Source organism: Scleropages formosus, chromosome 8, assembly GCF_900964775.1.
Source record: "Scleropages formosus chromosome 8, fSclFor1.1, whole genome shotgun sequence".
Lineage (NCBI taxonomy): Eukaryota > Metazoa > Chordata > Actinopteri > Osteoglossiformes > Osteoglossidae > Scleropages > Scleropages formosus.
The window spans coordinates 26,497,949-26,518,626 of record NC_041813.1 but is presented as its reverse complement, the minus strand read 5'-3'; the positions used below and the strand labels follow the sequence as shown (position 1 = coordinate 26,518,626).

The 20,678-nt window shown below is 43.5% G+C and overlaps 2 protein-coding genes across 5 annotated transcripts; both read left to right on the top strand.

Annotated features, from left to right (window-relative positions):
- The first annotated feature begins 1,087 nt into the window (after positions 1-1,087).
- On the top strand, positions 1,088-15,130 carry rhot1a (ras homolog family member T1a). 4 transcript variants are annotated; one of them, XM_018757315.2, is made up of 21 exons: positions 1,088-1,498; positions 2,413-2,471; positions 3,049-3,130; positions 3,294-3,337; positions 3,438-3,491; positions 3,665-3,717; positions 3,861-3,969; positions 4,220-4,321; positions 4,462-4,560; positions 4,735-4,843; positions 5,073-5,193; positions 5,611-5,695; positions 6,017-6,162; positions 6,304-6,404; positions 6,527-6,657; positions 6,870-6,953; positions 7,224-7,346; positions 7,559-7,761; positions 9,114-9,233; positions 12,193-12,330; positions 13,992-15,130. In XM_018757315.2, exons 1-21 carry the CDS (start codon positions 1,462-1,464, stop codon positions 14,107-14,109), a joined length of 2,118 nt encoding a protein of 705 aa, XP_018612831.1. In that variant the 5' UTR covers positions 1,088-1,461; the 3' UTR covers positions 14,110-15,130. The 4 variants fall into 4 exon arrangements, with proteins under 4 accessions (XP_018612831.1, XP_018612832.1, XP_018612833.1 ...); XM_018757316.2 differs by lacking the exon at positions 12,193-12,330; XM_018757317.2 differs by lacking the exons at positions 12,193-12,330; positions 13,992-15,130 and adding an exon at positions 10,704-12,108.
- A 512-nt stretch (positions 15,131-15,642) lies between these two features.
- On the top strand, positions 15,643-20,674 carry LOC108937155 (uncharacterized). The gene is made up of 11 exons (XM_018756926.2): positions 15,643-15,749; positions 16,137-16,214; positions 16,395-16,427; positions 16,853-16,939; positions 17,286-17,383; positions 17,646-17,806; positions 18,067-18,180; positions 18,819-18,887; positions 19,183-19,281; positions 19,542-19,616; positions 20,028-20,674. Exons 1-11 carry the CDS (start codon positions 15,693-15,695, stop codon positions 20,141-20,143), a joined length of 987 nt encoding a protein of 328 aa, XP_018612442.1. The 5' UTR covers positions 15,643-15,692; the 3' UTR covers positions 20,144-20,674.
- The last annotated feature ends 4 nt before the right edge of the window (positions 20,675-20,678 follow it).

Below are 20,678 nucleotides of genomic sequence, written 5' to 3'. Positions count from 1 at the left end.
GGGGTTCGAGTCCCGCTTGGAGTGCCTGGTGATGGACTGGCGTCCCATCCTGGGTTTGTTCCCTCCCCCTCCAGCCTTACGCCCTGTGTTGCTGGGTTAGGCTCCGGCTCCCGCGACCCCGTACGGGACAAATGGTTCAGACGCTGTGTTACGTGAGGCGTTCCTACAAAACAACTTAATACTAGGGTTGTGTACTGTACCGTTTAAAATTCACACACACTGGCTGAAGCCACTTGTCCCAAGCAGGGTCGCGGAGAGCTGGAGCCTAACCCGGGAGCACAGGGCGTGGGGCTGGAAGGCGAGAGGACACACCCAGGATGGGATGCCAGTCTGTCGCAAGGCACCCCAAGTGTGACTCGAACCTTAGACCCACCAGAGAGCAGGCCCCCAGCCAAACCTGCTGCACCACTGTGCCCTCTCTGTTTAAAACTATTTACCCATTTACATAGCCAGTTCATTTTTACTGGAATGCCTCAGGCTGGTAATACCATGTTCAAAGGTATTGTAGTACCAGGGGGATTCAAACCCAGATCCTTTGACTGTTAGGCACTTGGTGTTCTGACCACTACACTCCCAACTGCCCAGCTACGTAAATGGGTGAACCACTGTAAGTAACTTACTATAACTTTGTTGCCTTGGGCAAAGGCATCAGATAAATGACAACACTGCTGTTGTAACTGACTAAAAGAGTATGTAAACGGAGGAAAAAAGCAAGGTTACTGCATTACAATTTGGCACCATTTACACAAACTAACAACTCCGGCTAATCTGGTGGTGGGAGAAGTCGAGATCAAAATTACTAGGGACTCCAACCCTTTTAAATGTTCATTTGATTATGTGCGGCACTTTACAAGCGTAACAAAGACCGGGGACAGCACCATATAATGTGTAAGCAATAACTGTGCATTTACTGTTGGTTTCAACACGAACTAAAGCGCCACGCGGATGTCTGGGCACAAACGGCAGAAGCTAAGCCCGCCATCACTGAGACTTCGGAAAGCGCCGGAGCTTTTTCAAAACGCATGTTTGGTGAGCGGCTCTTCTGAATGTCCACGCGGACTTTCCGTAGGAGGCGGTATGTGGAAGGGCGCCTTGGAGGAGGCGTGCGGTTCTGAGTCCGCGACGAATGTCGTGAATCTGTTCGGCGATTAAACACCAAGTAAAATGGCAATGCGGCTGAAATCCTTTCCATGCACGAGCAGCGGCTAGTTGTGCAGCTTCGATCTATGGAGCAGAAGGAGTGAAAGGACCAGAAGGGTCGGAAGGACCCTCGTGTCCGTTTTGTCCTCGAGAAGAAGTGAAGTTCACAGCAGGGCCGGAGGCTCGAGGCTCCTGCAGTTGTTGCCAAGAAAAACTACAAGCCGAATAAACACACAAAACATTGGACTGGGACCCCCGACAGCTGCTTAATGTTTTAGTAATTTAATATTTTGTGTTAATAATTAATTAACACCTGACACAATGAGGAAGGACGTGAGGATATTGCTCGTGGGAGAACGTAAGTATGCTAGGCAAGAGGAGGGGTTTCGGCTTGACGTGTCTGTCAGTCTGCACACATTATTTGTGTTTGATGTGAGGAAAGTAACTTAAGCCTTAAGGCGGAGTCACCCTATAAATGACGTTTCTGCATCTGCAAATGAAATGGCAGGGTGGTTCAGCTCTCAGTGTTTTATTATATCGGATATAATTAATAATATCGCGTTTCATATCGGGATGGATGGCACTGACTGAGTAAGGGTTGCTGGGCAGGAGAGGAGCTGTCCCTCATGACCTTCTTCTTGACATCGCGCTCCTGGGAATGTCAGGACTGCCTTTTTATTATTTAATGACAGTAAACTAGTAGTAAAACACTGCTGGAGAATCCAATCGAAGTGTCCGTGACATTCTGTCATATATCTCTGCTTCTAGGCTATGGGCAAATAACTAATTAGTGTAATTCACTTAATAAGTGCGCTTTTTGTTAAGATACAAAAAATGCCAGTGCCTCAAATACCAGTCCTACTTTAGATATATTGGAAATAAATTCTCACACACGCAGACTGAAGCCGCTTGTCCCAAACTGGGTCGCGGTGAACCGGAGCTTAACCCGGCAACACGGGGCGCAAGGTTGGAGGGGGAGGGGACGCGACGCACCCAGGGCAGGATGCCAGTCCATCGCAAGGCACCCGAAGCGGGGCTCGAACCCCAGACCCACCGGAGAGCAGGACCCGGCCAAACCCACTGTGCCGCTACGCCCCCCGCAAATAAATTCGCACCCATTTGCAGCTCTCTTTAGTCTAGGATGTGGGTTTGATGTATAGTTTCTCTGTTTCGCCCATCATGACAACACCAGGCTGTTCACCATTGTTCTAGTTTGTTGACAGATTCCTGCAGTGCAGGTCAGTTTAAACCACACTCTTCCTGTCTTTACAGCCAAGGTGGGGAAGACGTCTTTAATCATGTCCCTCGTCGGTGAGGAGTTTCCTGAGGAGGTAGAGCTGCTCCCAGTCTATATCTTAAACGGCATTAGAGGTTGATTTGTCGAGTTTTAGTGGTTCCTTTCTGCTTCTGCAGATGGCTTGTATCCCGGTAGAAAGTGGTTAGTCGATCCCTCGAGCAACGATGCTGATGCTCCAGTCTTACTATTTCAGCAATCCTGGATAACAGTGTGGAAACAAGTTTTTTTTGGGGGGGGGTTCCTATTATGATTTAAGGGCTGCTTTAACTGAGTTATTTCTTTTTAATTCTTCCAGTGAAAATCTAAAATAGGTAAAATAGCCCAGAATATTGTCCATTAAAATATGTACTCACTTTGTGCTTATTTGTCTGAACCTTGGAAAAGGTGTGCTTTTGCCAATAAAATGTGTAACAAAGTTATTCTAAGTTATAAATGATGTATATGTTATGGGCTGCTAACAGACACAGGTGTAGCATGATCTTGTTTCGGTTCACCCCTAGTCAGTTCCTGTAACAAATTACTCGGCTCTTGTAATTCTAATATTGACGGATGTCGGGTTATAAGACACTTTTCGAAAAAATTTCGCTTTATGTTTGATGTGTGGCAAACAGGTTCCTCTGCGAGCTGAAGAGATCACCATTCCTGCAGATGTCACTCCAGAGAGAGTTCCCACACACATTGTAGATTATTCAGGTACCCAAGTCTCTGTAATGTCTCACTCTATCACAAAAATAATCTGCTTTTACTGAGTATGATTCGGAGTCCAAACTGCAAAGTACAAGAAAAATTTTTCCTCGTGTAGTTATTTCAGATTTATTTCCCATGTTGTTATAGCATTTTTTCCTCACCCTCACAGAAGCTGAACAGACTGATGAACAGTTATTCCAAGAGATATCAAAGGTGAGAATGTAGTTGTTGTTATGCAGTACTGATATTCATGCATCTGTCTATAATCCGTTAAGTGAAATTTTTTTCCCTCTCCCCTTCCCATTTCTTTCAGGCCAACGTAATATGTATAGTGTACGCTGTCAATAACAAAAAGTCCATTGAGAAGGTGAGCTTTGTCTATTTCACTAAACATGAAAGGCCTTACAACAAAATTGTCTGATTTCCTACATCAGATGTTTAAACCTGTCTTTATGTTTGTGGATATGTTGTGGTGTGTGTGTATTTGGTGAATTTACCACAGTGTTCACTGATGATCGTTCGACCCTGTCTCATGTCTAGGTAACCAGTCACTGGATTCCGCTTATCAGTGAAAGGATTGACAAGGACAACAGGTAGGTGCTGCTTGCAGTGAACACATAGAGTAGGGCTGAGGGGGCTCTTAATGGGTGCAGTAGTTGTTTGTCACTGTTCTGGTTTATTGCGCAGCTGGAGATGTTCACATTGGCTTTTTGTGTGTGTACGTGGGGATGCACAGGGTGCCCCTCATCCTAGTGGGGAACAAGTCTGACTTGGTGGAGCACAGCAGCATGGAAACCATCCTCCCCATCATGAACCAGTACAGTGAGATTGAGACCTGTGTGGAGGTGAGATGAGATTCAGATCTCTGTATCTGATTTTTTTTTTTTTCTTTTTTTTTCTTTTTTTCTTCCCCTTTTTGATCAAGGTATGGATTGTTTCAATAATATAACTGAAGGTTATATGAGGTGATGTTAATAATTACATTATAATAAAAGTAAAAAAAAGTTCTCCATGGGACAAACTTGATGTTGTAATAAACCTCAGAAAATAGCACTTGTACCAAATTTCTGATAGTGTTTTATGGCTGTTTCTCAGTGCTCAGCAAAAAACCTGAAGAACATCTCTGAGTTGTTTTACTATGCTCAGAAGGCTGTGCTGCACCCTACAGGGCCTCTCTACTGTCCAGAGGAGAAGGAGGTAAGACCTCTGCCCCATTCGTCTGCCCTGCCCTAGCAAGACAGTGATTAAGTATTGTTGGAAAAACCAACATAGTTTTTTTTTTTTTTTTTGAAGTACTGTATTAATGGAAGCTGAGGATGGGTTTTTCGTCTCCACAGATGATGCCTGCTTGTGTCAAGGCTCTGACTTGCATCTTCAAAGTGTCCGACATGGACAATGATGGCATACTCAATGACACCGAGCTCAACCTCTTCCAGGTAGGAGCTTTGGCTGAGTTTGTGTTCTCAGCACATGCGAATGAGAAATCAAATATATTAACACTAATAATAAATGTTATAACAGTTCTTGGGTGTTTGGTGGAGTGATTAGGCTGGTTCTCGCTGTGATTCGCATTGTGGTTTCCACTGATGACAACTGTTTGGTTTGGACAGAGGACATGTTTCAATACCCCACTGGCACCTCAGGCACTGGAGGATGTGAAGAATGTGGTTAGAAGAAACATGGCAGATGGTGTGCAGGACAATGGTCTCACGCTCAAGGGTGAGATGGCCTTCTTATACCCTTTTTCTCCCTGTATGATCTCACAGTGCAAGAGTGTCCAGTCCTGGGTCATCCGTGTGTACTGCTTCACCGTCATTTGGTTGTATTCCCTCTAAAACTAACTTGGCGTTCATGTACTGTGTGCAAACTGAAAGTGATTTGGGGAGCTGAAAGGCCTGCAGACATATTCCCCCCCAGCAATGCTTAACGTTTCTGATGCGCGTGTTAGGTTTCCTTTTCCTACACACGCTCTTCATCCAGAGGGGCCGGCACGAGACCACCTGGACAGTGTTGCGGAGGTTTGGTTACGACGATGACCTGGAGCTCACGCAGGAGTACTTATTCCCTCCGTATGTCCCCAGTTTTCCCACTTTCTTCCTCACAGCAAACACTATTAGGCTGTTATTAAAAGCAGTTTGGCAACAGTGTTGTGCAGAGACTAAATACACTTGATGGTCCTGCTTTTGAATTGTACTTCTGCTGTAGTACCCTTGAGTAAGGTATTTGCCCTGAATTAATACAGTTAGAACTGTTACTTTTAAAAATCATTACAGATGACCTACTATGCAGACTTAACATTGTAAATTGATGTAGAGAAAAGTGTCAGTTAAATGACAATAATAATAATAATAATAATAATAATAATAATAAAGTAAACAGAGAGCTATGATGAAATTCTTTTGAGGAACAGTAGTGGAACAGCAATGTTTAAATGAGGCCATTCACTGTTTCACCAGGAGTCACAATGTCATTTCAATTCGCTTCAGGTTAAAAATCCCACCTGACTGCACCACAGAGCTGAACCACAATGCTTATCTCTTCCTCCAGAGTGTCTTTGACAAGCATGACAAGGTGAGGTCTGAAGTTTTCATCACGCTGTTGCATAGATGGCCTTGGCCTAATCTGTACACAAGACCAGCTGATCTTATGGTTATAGATATGGACTTTACAATCTGGAACAGTCTGGTTAGGCTAAGGAACATGTGTTGTACCTTTAAGTTACTTAACTTGAGTCTCATTAATTACGTACCCAGCTGTATTTAAAACATGTAAAATACGTATGTAATTTATATAAACCTCTTTCGGTGAAAATTTGTGCTTCACTAATCAGTTTAGATCAGTTGATTTAGTTTTATTGCAGTGAAGAAATGGACAGTTGTAATTCCTTTTCAGGACCGTGACTGTGCCCTCTCCCCGGAGGAGCTGAAAGACTTGTTCCGCGTGTTTCCCTACATGCCCTGGGGCCCAGATGTTAACAACACAGTGTGCACCAACGAGCAGGGCTGGATCACCTACCAAGGCTACCTGTCCCAGTGGACGTGAGTACAGATGCGGTGTGGGATACTGCGCAGCTCTCTCACCTTAGCTGTTTACTGGTTTAGTCTTGGTGCTTTACTACACAAACCGATGAAGTGATTTTCCTAAACTGTGATTTGGGATCTGACTTCTTCCTCCACCAGGTTAACGACCTACCTGGATGTGCAACGCTGCTTGGAGTATCTGGGCTACTTGGGTTACTCGATCATCGCTGAGCAGGAGTCTCAGGCTGCTGCCATCACAGGTGAGGTGGCCTTACCATAACTTCAGTCTTGTGATGTTGCACTGCATTTGTGTGTGCATGAATACACATATGTTCATCCATGTGCCTGTCCTTACAATCCCCCCTCCCCATTTTCACCCCAGTGACACGTAACAAGAGGATCGACCTGCAGAAGAAGCAGACTCAACGCAGCGTGTTCCGCTGCAGTGTCTTTGGAGCCAAGGGTAGTGGCAAGAGTGGCTTTCTGCAGGGCTTCCTGGGCCGGAACATCACGGTGAGTAATATGCTGGGAAGAAAACCGAGGGGTTGAAGGGAATTGACAAAACAAGTGACTCTCTACTGTTTTTGAGGATTTATTGTGAGAATGTGGTCACAAATTTGGATTGTTAATAATCTGAGGATTAAAAAGAATGCCCATCTCTGACTGACTCTAAAGTTGGGCGTTGTTCCGCTGCGGATGCCTTTCTCTTTTTTAAAACCCCTCAGCGCCAGAAGAACATAAGAGAAGACCATAAATCATACTACGCCATCAGCACTACTTATGTCTATGGACAAGAGAAGTATTTACTTGTGAGTTGACTCAACACAACTTTCCACAATGTACTGCATTTTTTTGATGGGGTGTGTGATTTTTGTTAACAGAATTGCTTCCCCCCCCCCCCCTCCATGAGTTGAGTGTGTGTGTATGTGTGTTTTTCTTCCTTTGTAGAAAGCCATTCCCTTTTCCTCCATCGCCAACATGGTGGCTTGCAGCTTCTATCACTTGTACTGTTGACTGACATTGATCTAGGGAAACTTGCAAGCTGTGACCCACGTTCACTCATGTTTACTGTGTCTCAGCTTCACGAGGTCCTCCCAGACCCAGATTTCCTCTCAGAGGGTGATCTCTCCTGCGATGCAGTCTGTTTGGTTTACGACATCAGCAATCCCCGCTCCTTTGAGTACTGTGCCCGGGTCTACAAGGTCGGTTCAGCCTGTGTGTAGAAAGCTCCTTTAATACAGTTTTGTTTACACTGAGTTGTAAATTGCCTCAGAGAACAGCATCTCATAAATGAATAAATGTAGACTTAATGTGACTGTGGCTCAGCACTTATGATATGCTATAAGGTCTGTGAATCCTTTATCATCTTCACTAAGCACTTGCTGATAATCACATGTAATGGTACATATTGCAGCAGTACTTCTTGGACAGCAGGACACCATGCCTTGTGGTTGGTGCCAAGGCAGATCTTCCGGAAGTGAGGCAGCAGTACAGCCTCTCTCCACTGGACTTCTGCAGGAAGCACAAGCTGCACGCGCCGCAACTCTTCACTTGCAACACAGCGGATGCTCCCAGCCGTGACATCTACACCAAGCTCACCACCATGGCCATGTATCCGTGAGTATGCGCACCCGAACCCAGGCATTCCCTGCCATCTCGTCTCATATGCCCGCCCTATCCTCCTGTGATTGTATTGTTGCCCTGTCACTCTCCCGGGCCTCTGTCCTGAAGGTGTGTCTTAGGCTGTCTGTCCACGGTATGTTTGTTGTTCTCTGAATGACTCACTTCATACAGCTGTGCTCTGCTGAAATGGCCATGGTACTTCGTCTTTGGGATTCCTTGATTAGTTGCAAAAACTGCGGTTTGTGTTCAGCATCACACCTGCAGTTGCCAAGAGTAACACAGTTGCCATGAACAGGGATTTAATGTCTTAAATTCCTGCAGGTGAAAGAAGGGATTTCTTAAATGCGTGTTTGTATGTACCCAAAGCATATTTGTGTAGACAGGTGACAGCGAAATAAGGTTTTCATACATTTTGTAAGGAGTGCATTCAGATGTTACTGTTCCTTCTGTGTTTTCCTAAGTGTGGAGTGATTCCCTCTCCCCTGCAAGCATGGTGTTCAGTACCAGACAACAGTGTATTGAAGTCTGTGAAGGAGAAAAATCACATTTATTGGTCTTCAATAGATCTCAAATTAACCATACTGGTTTATATTTATTAAAAGATGGCAGTGGTGCAGTGTTGTTAGGTATGTAGCTAAGTTGATAGATAATAACTTGATCCTGAGAAATTGCATGAGGCTGCAGTAGCACATACATACACCAAAAGTAAACATAGGATTCTGGCATAAAACTGGAACAGATATCATGCTTAGTCAAGTATAAAAGTAGTACAGACCTCAGTACCACATGGACAGTAAGTCTTTTGCTCCACCCTGACAGCCTGAGGACTGTGATGGAACCTGATGACTGTTGGCAGGAATGACCTCAGGTGGCGCTCTTTAGAACATCGCCGCTGACCCAGCCTGTGGCAGAAAATGCTCTTCTGTTCAGCCAGGAAAGTGTGCGGAGGGTGAAAGCCAGTTCATGTGATGAAGAGCACTTTGTTTCGAGTTGTTCTGTGTACCGTTTCCTCTGGAGAGTCCAGTCTCAATCCCAGGACTGAGCCAGCCTTCCTGAGCACTTTATTCAGTCAGATCACATCTAGAATTGCCATAGCTTTGAGTTTTTTCAAACGGTGCATAAATGGATTATCAGTTGGCATTTATGTTTCATTTTCTGGCAACATCAAGCTTGAGGGTTTATATTTTTTCCCTCCATGTGTTTGACCTCCCGCCTTTCCTTGCTCACCACCAAGCCTTTTTTGCCAATAAGAAGTGCTGCTCTGCAAGGGGGCACCACTGAGCTGTGAACGGCGCTGGTTTCATGCGCGATGTAGCTCTGACTTGCTTGTGTGTGTTTCTCTGCAGCCATGCCCGGTTACACTGCATGTGCGCCTGCAACAGGTGCACCTTTTGCATCTGTCAGAACCTCCTCAACTCAGAGCTGCTGCGGTCTGTAAAGGCCAAACTCTACACTGCCCTTCTCAGGTCCGTTGCCTCTTTGTCCTGTAGAATCCCGCTGATCTTGGAGTGTTTTTAACCCTCACTTCTTTAACAACTTCTGCTGACTCGCTGCTCTCCGTGACATCTGTAACCTGTCAGCTTTGCATAGCATATCCACCAGGCAACATGCAGACGCTCCAATTTATTGATAATCTGTCAGAATTTTACACTGAATTAAGTGTAGGATGTTTTGCTTCAGAGTTTGTGAGCATGTCTTCCACTTATTATCCACCTGTCCAAAGGATTGGACCACAGTTCTTAAAATCGTAACAAGCCAACTGATAGTTGTGCCCTGTGCCAGTGTGCCCACATTTAGGGTACTGCTATATGTGGAAATATTTTCTCAGTAATGTACAATTCCCAACTTATCAACTTTTAAGTAATGAATCCTTCTTGGTCCCATTTAAATTCCTAAGTCAAATGGGGTACAGAGCAGGCCAGGGGCTTCTGAGCAACCCTGTCAATCCACCCTTCACTTGTAGGTTTCTGTCAACCCCAGTTTTCTGGTTACACTGGTGTACATGTGTCTGCTGTGGATGTTTTTGTAAATTTATAAGTTTCTAAATTTATCTATTTGGACTTAGCGCAACTGTTCTCCGAACTTTAAGACTTATGCTTTCGTTATATATGAGCTTTTACTATGACCAGTTTACATTTGATTTAGTACATGCTTTCATCCCAAGTGATATGAGTAGACAAAATTACATTTCGCAACAAAGAGCTTTTGATACAGACACACGATACTTGAATTTGTCAATTTGTTTTATACCAACAGTTTTGCCAGCGCATAATACACAAGTATTATGGATATAGAAATAATTGGACATACAAATTGCTCGTGACACATGAGATGCATATCTATTGAGCATTTAAAGCAGGTCCTCTTAAATATTCTGATTTAACACATTTATCAATTTTTTTCTTTATATTTTAGCTCCGTCTCATCTGGGTATACAACTTGTAACATGCGTTGACTGCCGTGTTTATGCCATACGCGTCCATTTCAGTCTTCTCTCCCGATGCTAAATATTTGGCTGGGCTGGGGTAAAGTTAGTAAGTTACTTTATCGAGTTCTGCTATGTGACATGTGTGCCTTGAAGATGCCTGTGTTGTAAATATGTGATCTTTTCCCATTTACTTGGCCTTTAAGCATTCCTCACATGCTCTGTTCTAACCCGCAAGCGGAATGCATCACGTCACATGGGCAGCAGCATCGTCTCAATTTGTCAAGGGGGGACATCCAGATTTTTTACCTTATTGGTTTACATTCTGGGCTTTTTCCCAAGTGTTTTGGCACAGTGTATTTGCCATGTCACAGTCTACTCTTTGGTTTAACTGCATGTTACTGAACTCTATGCTCTGTAAAGCTTTGATGGAAAAATGTGGTTTTGTTGAGTGACAGATAAGCAGTGTTTATTTAGTATGTTGTGTTATTGTTTCTCCCCATCTTCCTAGGTGTTCATTTTCTTTCATTTGGCTGGCTTGTGTTCTGTTACTGCTGCATGCGTTTGCCTCTTAATGAGCAGGGTCATTTGTCATGTTACTCTCCTGTGCATCTCATTAACACTGCCCTCATATTGTCTGCTGTTCTGCAGTTGTAACCCTTCCTTTATATGCGTACATGTTGGTCAAGGAGCTTCCCTTAATCCTCTGCCTTAGTCTTGTTTTGTTCCTGGGTTGAATTGCACTGTCACCTTATGGAAGCAGTATTTCAGTAGAACAGGAGTGTAAGAGTGTCGTGTGTTTGTGTGTGTGCGCGAGGGAGGGACGGATATGTATACTTGATGAAGGAATTAAATATGTATGAACCAGTAAATTTCTTCTTTATATACCCAGTAGATAGTTTTAAATTAAATGCCACGTATCGGATTTTCTACAGGGGAAGTCATTTTTGAGTTGGCGAAAACTACCCGTACTGTTATTTAAAGCATTTAGTTTAATTTGTAGATATCCTGGTCATGTTTCTGTGACCGTCTACAGGGTGGGCATGCGGCAGCTATTTCCATTAATGTGTGCGGTGGGGAGAGGGCCAAATTTGGGACCTTTGGTGTCTCGTGTGAGAAATTTGGTCTGGGGATATACTGCTGAGGAACTCGTGTCATCAGTTTAACCAAATTCCAAATGACTCCTAGTTAGTTCAAATTGCTTAATTACAAAAATAGTTACAGAATTACAGAGCAAAAGAATCCTTGTAGCACAATAGGTTCTGGCATACTTGATACTTGTCATATGTGCAAGATTGTACTTTCGGTGGTCCTGCACAAACAGAACTGAGACCTTTTGTGGTTGGATGGACCGGGTATCTCTCTGACTGTAGTGCCTCACAGCATCAGGATGACAGCATCTGGCTATTTCGGAGCAAGAAACCAAGGCATGGTGGCTATTAACACTGTCACTGAGATGTGCTGAATGCTAATTCTGGAGTTTGTGTTTGGTTTAGCATTTGGGGGCTTAAAGAGCATGTGTTAAGCGGAGGACTCGCACTCTATGCACACTCGCAGACTATAACCATGGACGCAGCTTCTATATCTGGGTGCTTTTTTTTGTTTTCCAAAACCTTGTTTCAGTTTATATTCACATCAGTCCACAATGTCTATGAGACTGATTGTGAGACCAAATTCTTTGGTTAAGGTGTTTCATTATGGATATAGATTGTTTTATTATATATAACTAGACATAGTGAATCAGTTCATTTTTAAACCCACATCACTTCTAAACGCTGCAGTAGTGATCATGTAGATGATTTTATTGATTGTGATCATAACAATGATCTTTGGCTGAAGCCTCCAGAGCTAAGATGAGCTCCTGAGTAGGTCTACAGAGGGACTCTGTCAAGTTGGGCTTGTGGAGTGGTGAGTTGCATGCTGGGATGGGGTCGTGTGGATCTGGCAGGTGTGGTTGCTGAACCGCCTCCTGTGTACGCCTGTGTGTGCGCGTGCGGAAGGTTGAGGCCCTACATGGATGAGCTGGGTGCCTTTCTGCTGGCTGCCGAGGATGCCAGTCTGATCCAGCAGGTGCACGACGTCAGCCATGTAGAGGAATCCATCTACATGGAGTCATCTGTGGATTCCTACGCGCCCAGGTAATCACGAGCCCTGAAGAGCTGGGGCGGGGGATGGGTGAGCGAACCACCAAGGCAGCGTATGGTCTGTTAGCCGTCCGTTCCTTAAACATTCACGATCTATTCTAGTTTCCTCTGCAAGCCATGTTTGCCATCTTGTAGTCACCCCCCCCCCCCCCCCCCACTCTTTCTTGTAAAAGCTACAGTATACATTGGGTCCTCAACTGATGAACACAAGTCTGGTTGTATATCCAAATTTACTTTTAACACTAATTCATCAGTAAAAGCTACATGATACACATACTCCTGGAATTATAACCTTGTAAGTATCTGCAGAAGTTTTAGATAAGCTATAATTAATTGAACTCTGCAATATTAAAATATAAAAAGCATCATCTGAACAAACTACTGCCCATTCATCACATAAGCATATCCAGTATTCATCGTTCTGTGGCCACTTGTCATTATTTACATGATAAGGAAAAGTGCAGTATAGATATCCCTTGGTGTATTTACAGGTTCCTTGTTCTGTTAAAGGCTCTGGTGTCATACAGAAAAAAACATTTTAATGTTTTTGTTAAATTCAATGTTTATTAAAAGTGAATTTTAAATGAATGAAAAGAAAAAGGACCTTCTGTTAAATTCTGGTTGTAAACCAATTAATCAAATGTTATTCATCTTGTTATTGATTATCAGCTTCAGGAACACCTGACACAAACTATGAAAAAATGTTTTAATCAATTTGAGTGGTACCTATTTTTTTGTTTAGTTTGTCCTTCTGGTAGGTTTATGTGTCTCTACAAATTCACTTGGTGTTATGCACTTTGTGCATGAGTTTTTATATTATGGATAATCTTTTAAATGACTTAGTTTAAACTTTTTCTGTGGGTTTTGGAGGTTGATTCTTGCATTTTCATGGATGCTGCAAAGCTGGAAGTAACAGCTGGTATTCAGATGTTTTGCATGCTGCGTTCTGCTTGTCTCCCGTTAACCTTGTCCACCTGTGTCATCCTTTGTAGTTGTATTTACAGGGCCCCCTCCAGCACTGTGTAAGTTTGCGTGACATCATTAAAACTCTCCCTACTGATGGCATGTGAACAAGCTGTCACCACCTGTACCCCAATCTGATGAATCTACTAACTGATCCTCAGAAGCAACTGACTCAGTAGATTAATAGTAGAGAGAAGGGATTTATGAAGCAAAATCACAGTACTTGTAGTAGTGGTAGTCATGTAGTTTGCTAATCAGATTTTTGGCATTTATCACTAATTAGAAGAATAGATGTTTCCTGTATTAATCAATTGTCTGCTTTGATGTGTGTGTTACTCTTGGTTAGAGCTTTCTAAAGAAGAATGTCCTGTCGTCATTAAGCGGAACCTTTCTTCCTGTGATATGTGTTCTGTTTGCTGCTGTTTATAAAGTATCTGTGGGGAAGCCGCAGCTGCCTATCTGGCTGCTAACTGGACTGGCATGTTAAACACTCTTTGTTCGACCTCCATTAGGTCAAGTAGATGTAGACTGATGTGTCCTGGGTAGAGCAGGATGCGATGTTGTTGCACTAAGTCGAGGTACAGGTTGTCACCTGTGTCTACTGTCTGGTTACCTGGAGAGCCACCCCAGGGACTGTTGTTCTGTGTGTCATGTTGTGGCCACTTGTCTGACCCATGTCCTGTCCTCCGCAGACACGTGACCCAGACTGATCTCAAGAACTCCACATTCTGGCTGAGAGCCAGCGTGGGAGCCACCGTGTTCGCTGTGTTCGGTTTTGCAGTGTACAAGGCCCTCCTGAAGCAGCGATGACCAGATGGAACCAGCTAGAGAACTGCCCTCTCCCATAATCCGGTGGTCTCGGGGGAACTTGGATAATATTTTCTATAAATAAATTGAAACCTATACCTATATATGTATATCTATATATGAGGGAAAGATTTGACCCACAGCTGTGGTTTCTAATACGGTTGTTAATGAATTTTCTTTCGGACGTCGACCATGTTCCAGTCTGACTGTTCCTCTGCAGGTTGTTCTCAGTTGAGTGTTCTCTCTCGACACATTATTCACCAGTCCAAACAGGCAGAACAGTCAACAGCCATGAGAGTAACAACACTGGATTCTATATAAATGTCTGTATATATTGGCAGCTTATTTGGATGGTCTATAAAGGTGAAAAAGACAGGTATAGTGAAAGGTCAGACAGAAGCTCCAGTGGGAGATGGCACAGAAGCTATGGTGCTCATGTGTTAGTCACACATCAGGTGTGTTCCGTTTTGTCCTTTTTTCTCTTAACTGTCGACCACATTGTTTGAAGTGGAAACATTTTAGGGGTTTCTCATTTAACAATGCCATTATTTATTTGTCTTCAAAAATGTAACTTGGGATTTTCTGGCCTTTGCTCCAAATTTGAGGTCTTTTGTCCAACAGAGAAGATTATTGTACAGTTCCTTAATTTGCCACTTTTCATTATCCCTAATACTGAGCAAGGTGGTTTGAATTTTCACTGTATGATTTACCTTTTCCTGTCATCTTGCCCTTTTCTCCCATCCTGTTTCTGAGGTCCTGCAACAATGTCCTCTTAATTTGACCTGAGGGGCTTTTAAATGTTGGACAGTTATTACATTGGTAATACTTTGTGCATGCTTTATGTTTTGTTGTTGGTTTTTTTTTTTTTTTTTTTTTTTCCCCCCCCTCCATAAATTTTCCCATCTGCTCTCGGAACGAGCATTTTATGCCGTGAGAAACTGTTGCTACCAGTGCCACTCATTCAGGGATTTGCGTGTAGCTTCCTAACCATTTTGGACTTTTCTGCCATTATAATAAATAACTGTGTGCAGTAGCAGTGTCCTGTGTGTATTTTTTTAACTAAGGGTTTGTTTTTGATTGAGGATTCATTTCAGAAATTCTCAGAAGTTTAAAAAAAAAAAAAAAAAAAAAAAAGGGGAATTTGACTAGGTTTTCCTCAGCCATGCCTTCTTTCAACTGTACCAGAGTTCTGAAAAGATGAGAGATTCTAATACTGTTTGTAATGACATGTTCTGGGCATCACTTCATCAGCCATCCAGTGTCAGTGAGTCTTGTTGTGTCAATTTTTCTGCATGTTTTCCAAAGAAAGAAAATTGTCTGTGGAAAAATACCGAAAATTCAATGGAAAAATTACTCGGGTCACATACAGTAAGTGTTGTTCGGCTACCTGTGCAATAATAAAGATCTGAAACAACGTTGTGGTGACGTCATAGAACGGAGAAATGGGAATCTAACTGCGCAATCTCGTACCAAGTTAATTCGGTCATTTTACCACTGAAAAGGGGAAGTTGTGTCTAGAAAAGGTGATCACTAAAACGAACCTGCAGTACAACCCTGGGGTTGAGTGAGACGACATCAAAAAGTCTATGGCGGAACAAGAGCTGTTGTTTGAAGGCTACCTGAGGAAGAGGAGAGACAAAATGGTAAGTTTTGTCTTGTGGAACTCATTGGCAGAGAAAGTGATGAACAATTTACAGGCCAGCGATGGCAAAACTTGAAAAATTCCGAAGTGTTTCTCCTGACCTCAGGTTTAAATGGCTGCATGGTTTATGAAATGGTGTAACATTGTTATGAAATCTCAGTGTTTAAAGCAAATTGATGAAATGAAAGTGGAGAGGTGGGCCTCTTTGTTCCACAGTGCCTGCGCTGTTCGGCTGTCCACAGACTGCGTTTTTGCCCTCGTTGCACTCCTCATTGGAGTTACCAAACTGAATTTCTCAGTCATCTTCTACATTGACTATACTTCTGAACAACACAATGACGGTGTGGTTAAAAACTGTTTGAAAAGCAAATCTTACCCACTTTTTCAGAAGATGAAGTGGGTAACATATTGGTTCCGGCTGGAAAGCACGACATTGTTCTTCTACTCAAAGAAAGACGGACGTGCTGTAAGTTATTCTGGATCTGAACTGCTCCCCCCAGAATGCACTGCTGTGGCACTGCAAGTATCCAAGTGGCGTATATGTATTTCTGTGTACATTTGGTTAAGATTCCTTCTTTATTTTGCTTAACGCTGCACCATTTGTGTCCTGCTCATTGGAACTGCTCTTGTCTGTTTGCTTTTGCAGATAAATCTTAGAGGACAGTATTACTTATGCATGGTGAGTTTTATACATGGTTACTCTAATGTTGTATCTGTCAAAAGAAGTACTTGGAGCAGATTAATCCATCATTCAAATTAACTCTCAGTACTGTAAAACTGACATGACTTGACCAATTTACTTAAACTGCAATGGACCGGCATCCCGTTTGGGTTGTACCGCGTCTAGTCTTGCGCCCTATACTTCCGGGATAGGCTCCGGACCACTGCAACTCTGACTTGGACAACCGGTTAACAGTAGTGAGTGAGTATTTAAATATTCTGTTTGTAATTCAAACAAAACTATATGTATCTACAATACAAGACATACTGCGATGAGAAAGTGTAAATCGTTTTTACAGGGACATCCCAAGAATCTTAATATAAACGAAAGGTAAACCATGAATATGGTAAATGCAGCTATGTAATAAATGCTTCACGGTGCAGGTGGAGTCTGTGCGCAAGGTAAATCGAGCTGAGGGCAAGCGCTATGTGTTTGAGATCAACATGAAAAATGGCAAGAAGAAACTGCTGGTGAGTTCATTGCTTTTTACCCACAACCCCTCTGCCAGCCACTTTGGCAAAGCTAGGCTTTGAGGATGTGATACGGCGCAGAGGAGACTTTCCCAGACGACGCCGAACGGCCTCGGTTGCGCGATGAAACCGAGAGCACAGAGTGCCGTTTGTTGTGAAAAAGGGAATTGGGAAAGGCGTCTCCCATGTGGAGTGCGGGCCGATTGTACTCGCTTGTATACTTGTTGAAGAATACTTCTGTTCGTGGCTGCTGTGTGGAAAGCCCCTCTTTACTGCTTCCGACCCGACGCAGCTCGCGTTAACTGCATATCCCTTCCCATCGCTGCGTCCCGTCTGCCGGAACCAGGCTGCGGAATCCGAACACCTCCGGCAGTCTTGGGTGGCAAGTCTGTGGAAGGCCATAGGGACATCTGGTCCGACGTGTGCGGACCCAACCTCCGTCTGGTACGTCTTGCCTTATTCCCTTTTACGTTTCTCCATACAGTACAGCAGGGAGAGTAGTGCTTAAAGTTGCTTGTTCGATTTCCAGGAAGGGCTTTTCTGAGCAAAGCAGCGTAGTTTCATATCCGGCCACGCTATACGTGATAACCGCAAACCTTTCAAGTCGCTTTGGGTAAAATTCCTATAGATACCTTGGTCAGCAGATAGGATTCCACATTCTGTCACGCTCCCTTGTTATCACCCTGATGAGTGAAACGTTTTCCAGGCGGGGGCCAGGAGAGAAGAAGCTGGAGGAGGAGGAGGGTATCTCGCTGGGCAGCAGTGATTCCGACAGCGGAAAAGGGGTGCTGAATGGCGTCGGCATTTCCACTTCCTTTGGCCAGTGGGATTCACCAGGATTCGAAGAGATCGAGACCCGTAACTCTGGTAAACCGTGAACGAAGCCAGCGAAACCTTCCCTTCATCACCTCGGACGTTAAGGAAACCTTTTTTCGCCTTCGTTATTTTTTGGTCTATTCACTTATAAATATGTGTAAATCAGCCTTGTCACCTCATTTTAACTCGAGATATTTTCAAAGCACCCCAAAGACCCACTTTTTGAAACATAATAAAAGCTGATTTTCATACTCTGTATCCAACCGAGGAGCTGTTTCGAAGTGAACGCATTGACTATTCTGCCTTGCTAGGAATTTCAGAACCTACTGATGATTACGTTAACTGGAGGTCCTTGAAGCAGCACTGGGAGGAAATGGATGTTGCCAAGGAGGACGACCTTTACGAAACACTAGAACTTAGAAAGGGTAAGAACATTGTGCCCGTTGTGAAGTAAAGGAGTGATTCATTATTTAAATGATGGGTACATTCAGAACAAGGAACTGATTCCACAACCATTTTCACTGATACCTACTGGAATACGTAATTCTTACCAATCATTTTAAAACATGTAACCATCCTTCGCTTATCAGTAGCTGCTTGTCCTAATTCAGGGTGTGGTAGTCTGGAGCCTATCCTGGAGCCATAGTGCGTGAGGCACGGTACATTCTGGACAGGACGAGCAATCGCAGACACTTGTTCACTCACGCACGCTACGGGCAATTTGGAATCTCAGATTCACCCAAAACACGTCTTTACAGCGTGTGAGGAAACCAGAGCTCCTGGAGGACGCTCCTGCAAACGTGCGCGAGAACACGCAAACTTCACGCAGACCGAACCAGATTTGAATTCATGCCCGGACATACAGCACAGGAGGCGTCTGTTTAGCCGTCTATAATTCAGCCACCTTATTAGATCTCTGTTGGAATCAAAACAGCATTTATGTCGTTACATAGGCCGTGTTAGTCACAAATTCCAAGGTTCGTGGCATGATGGTTGGAACTTCCAGTTTGACTGGAACTTTGTGTGGAGTACCGCACTAATGGTGTAAGGACATTGTTTACAGAGAGGACAGAGGAGCCAGTAGATGAAGAGGGAGAAGAGGACTATTATGCTGTTCCACCACCTAGGAGAGGTGTGTGTTTTTCTAGAATTTTCTTTAAAGTACACAATTTCTATTCTAAGAATCACTGTAGCAGTATGAAACATCTCAGAACTTTATCTGCTAAATCCAGGAGCCATGTCTGAATAGGCTCTCTGCTACACTTATATTCTGCTTTATACCACACACACACACACACACACACATATACACATTTTCTAAACCGCTTGTCAGCGTTTTTTTTTTCCCCTTTGTAATTTAATCTGTTTGGAAAGTAAAATGGGATGAAACAGTTTTTATTCAATTTTGGAGCTTTGCTTATCCGCAGCCAACAGCAGTAACGTTGACGCGGCGGACAGAGCGTTGGCTGAAGACATCTATGACTACCCTCTCTCCTACAGGAACTCGGACAAGTCCGGGGTTCAAGGTAAGGGTTTGTTGCTCTCACAGCAGCCAGTCAGGTTCCCCTTTTCCAGCTGTTTCCAGGTGTTCTACTCGACTGGGATGGAATTTAGGACAGCTCTTGACTGACCTCGCATTATTCCAGTCTGACTGCCTGATTCAAGATCACGTTAATTGTTTCTGTTAAATTTCCCCAAAACACGTTCTGAGGATTATCCCCAAGGTGCAATTGTCTTTTTTCATTTAATAACTGTTGCCTGCTATTTCTTTTTGCTAATATCGCAGAATATCGGGAATGCACAGAGAGCATTTACGATGTGCCACAGTCCTTACTGAAGAAATTTTCTGAGCAAACCATCGGTAAGCCTCCGTGCTTAGACTTTGAATGATTTTATAATAAGCCGCAGTAATACTTGTGAATAGAATCAAATGTTAGCGGGTGGTGGTAATTTCTTGGAGGATGCTTTTATCCAAAATATTTTTTACAGTAGAAAAAATTCAGACTTCAGAGGAGGAGTAAGATTATTTCACTATATGGAACTTGTTTGGAAGTTCATGCAAAAATATGCACCCTCCTGCCCAGGCAGTAAGATGTTTTAGAAACTTGTTATTTGTAGTAAATTGCTCACAAATCAGTGATGCGATATATCAGTGTTTTAGTTCCAAGTGCTGCAGAAGATTTTAAACTGATAGACTCTTTGGCACCTTGGTCATCCTGAGGAAGGAGGGGAGTCTGGGGTCCCCAGGAGTAATAGCTGTCTCTTATTACAGAGGTCCAGTCCGATAGTCAGAGCTCGGCACACAGCGACGCTCTCGCCTACGATGGAATGTGGCGACTGAGAAGGGACTCGCTGGTCAGTTGGGCAGCTGAAGTCAAGGAAGGATAACAGGTGCAGCGGGTTTGAGATTGTCATCTAAGAAGTAATACTCTTTATGAAAATCTGAAATGTTTTAATGGAGTGTGATTTGAATTGAGGTCATTGTGAGGAAATTTTCTGCGAGTCGTGTAATTTGCCAAATGAGTGAATGTAAATGTAAATTTGAGTAATACAATATACCGATGAAATTGTATATTATGAGTTTTTGTCAGGCATGGTAGCAGAGTGGGTAGCACTGGTACCTCACGGCACCTTAGCTGTGTATTAGTATGTGGGTTTGAATATGAGTGCCTGTGCTGAGCTAGTATGCGCTCCCCCTATTCGCTCTGGTTTCCGACCACAGTTCAGAGATGCGTCTCGGGTAGACTGGGGAGTGCAAGTTGCCCGAAGTATGCGCACAGGTGGATGTGTTATATTGCCCTGGTTTATCAGTTACTGAAAGATTGCAAGGAATCTAGGGAAGTATGTGTGCACAGTGTCTGCTCTGTACAAGTTAATCACCTGCTAAATGAATAAAGGCACATGTATGTAAATGTCTTGCACG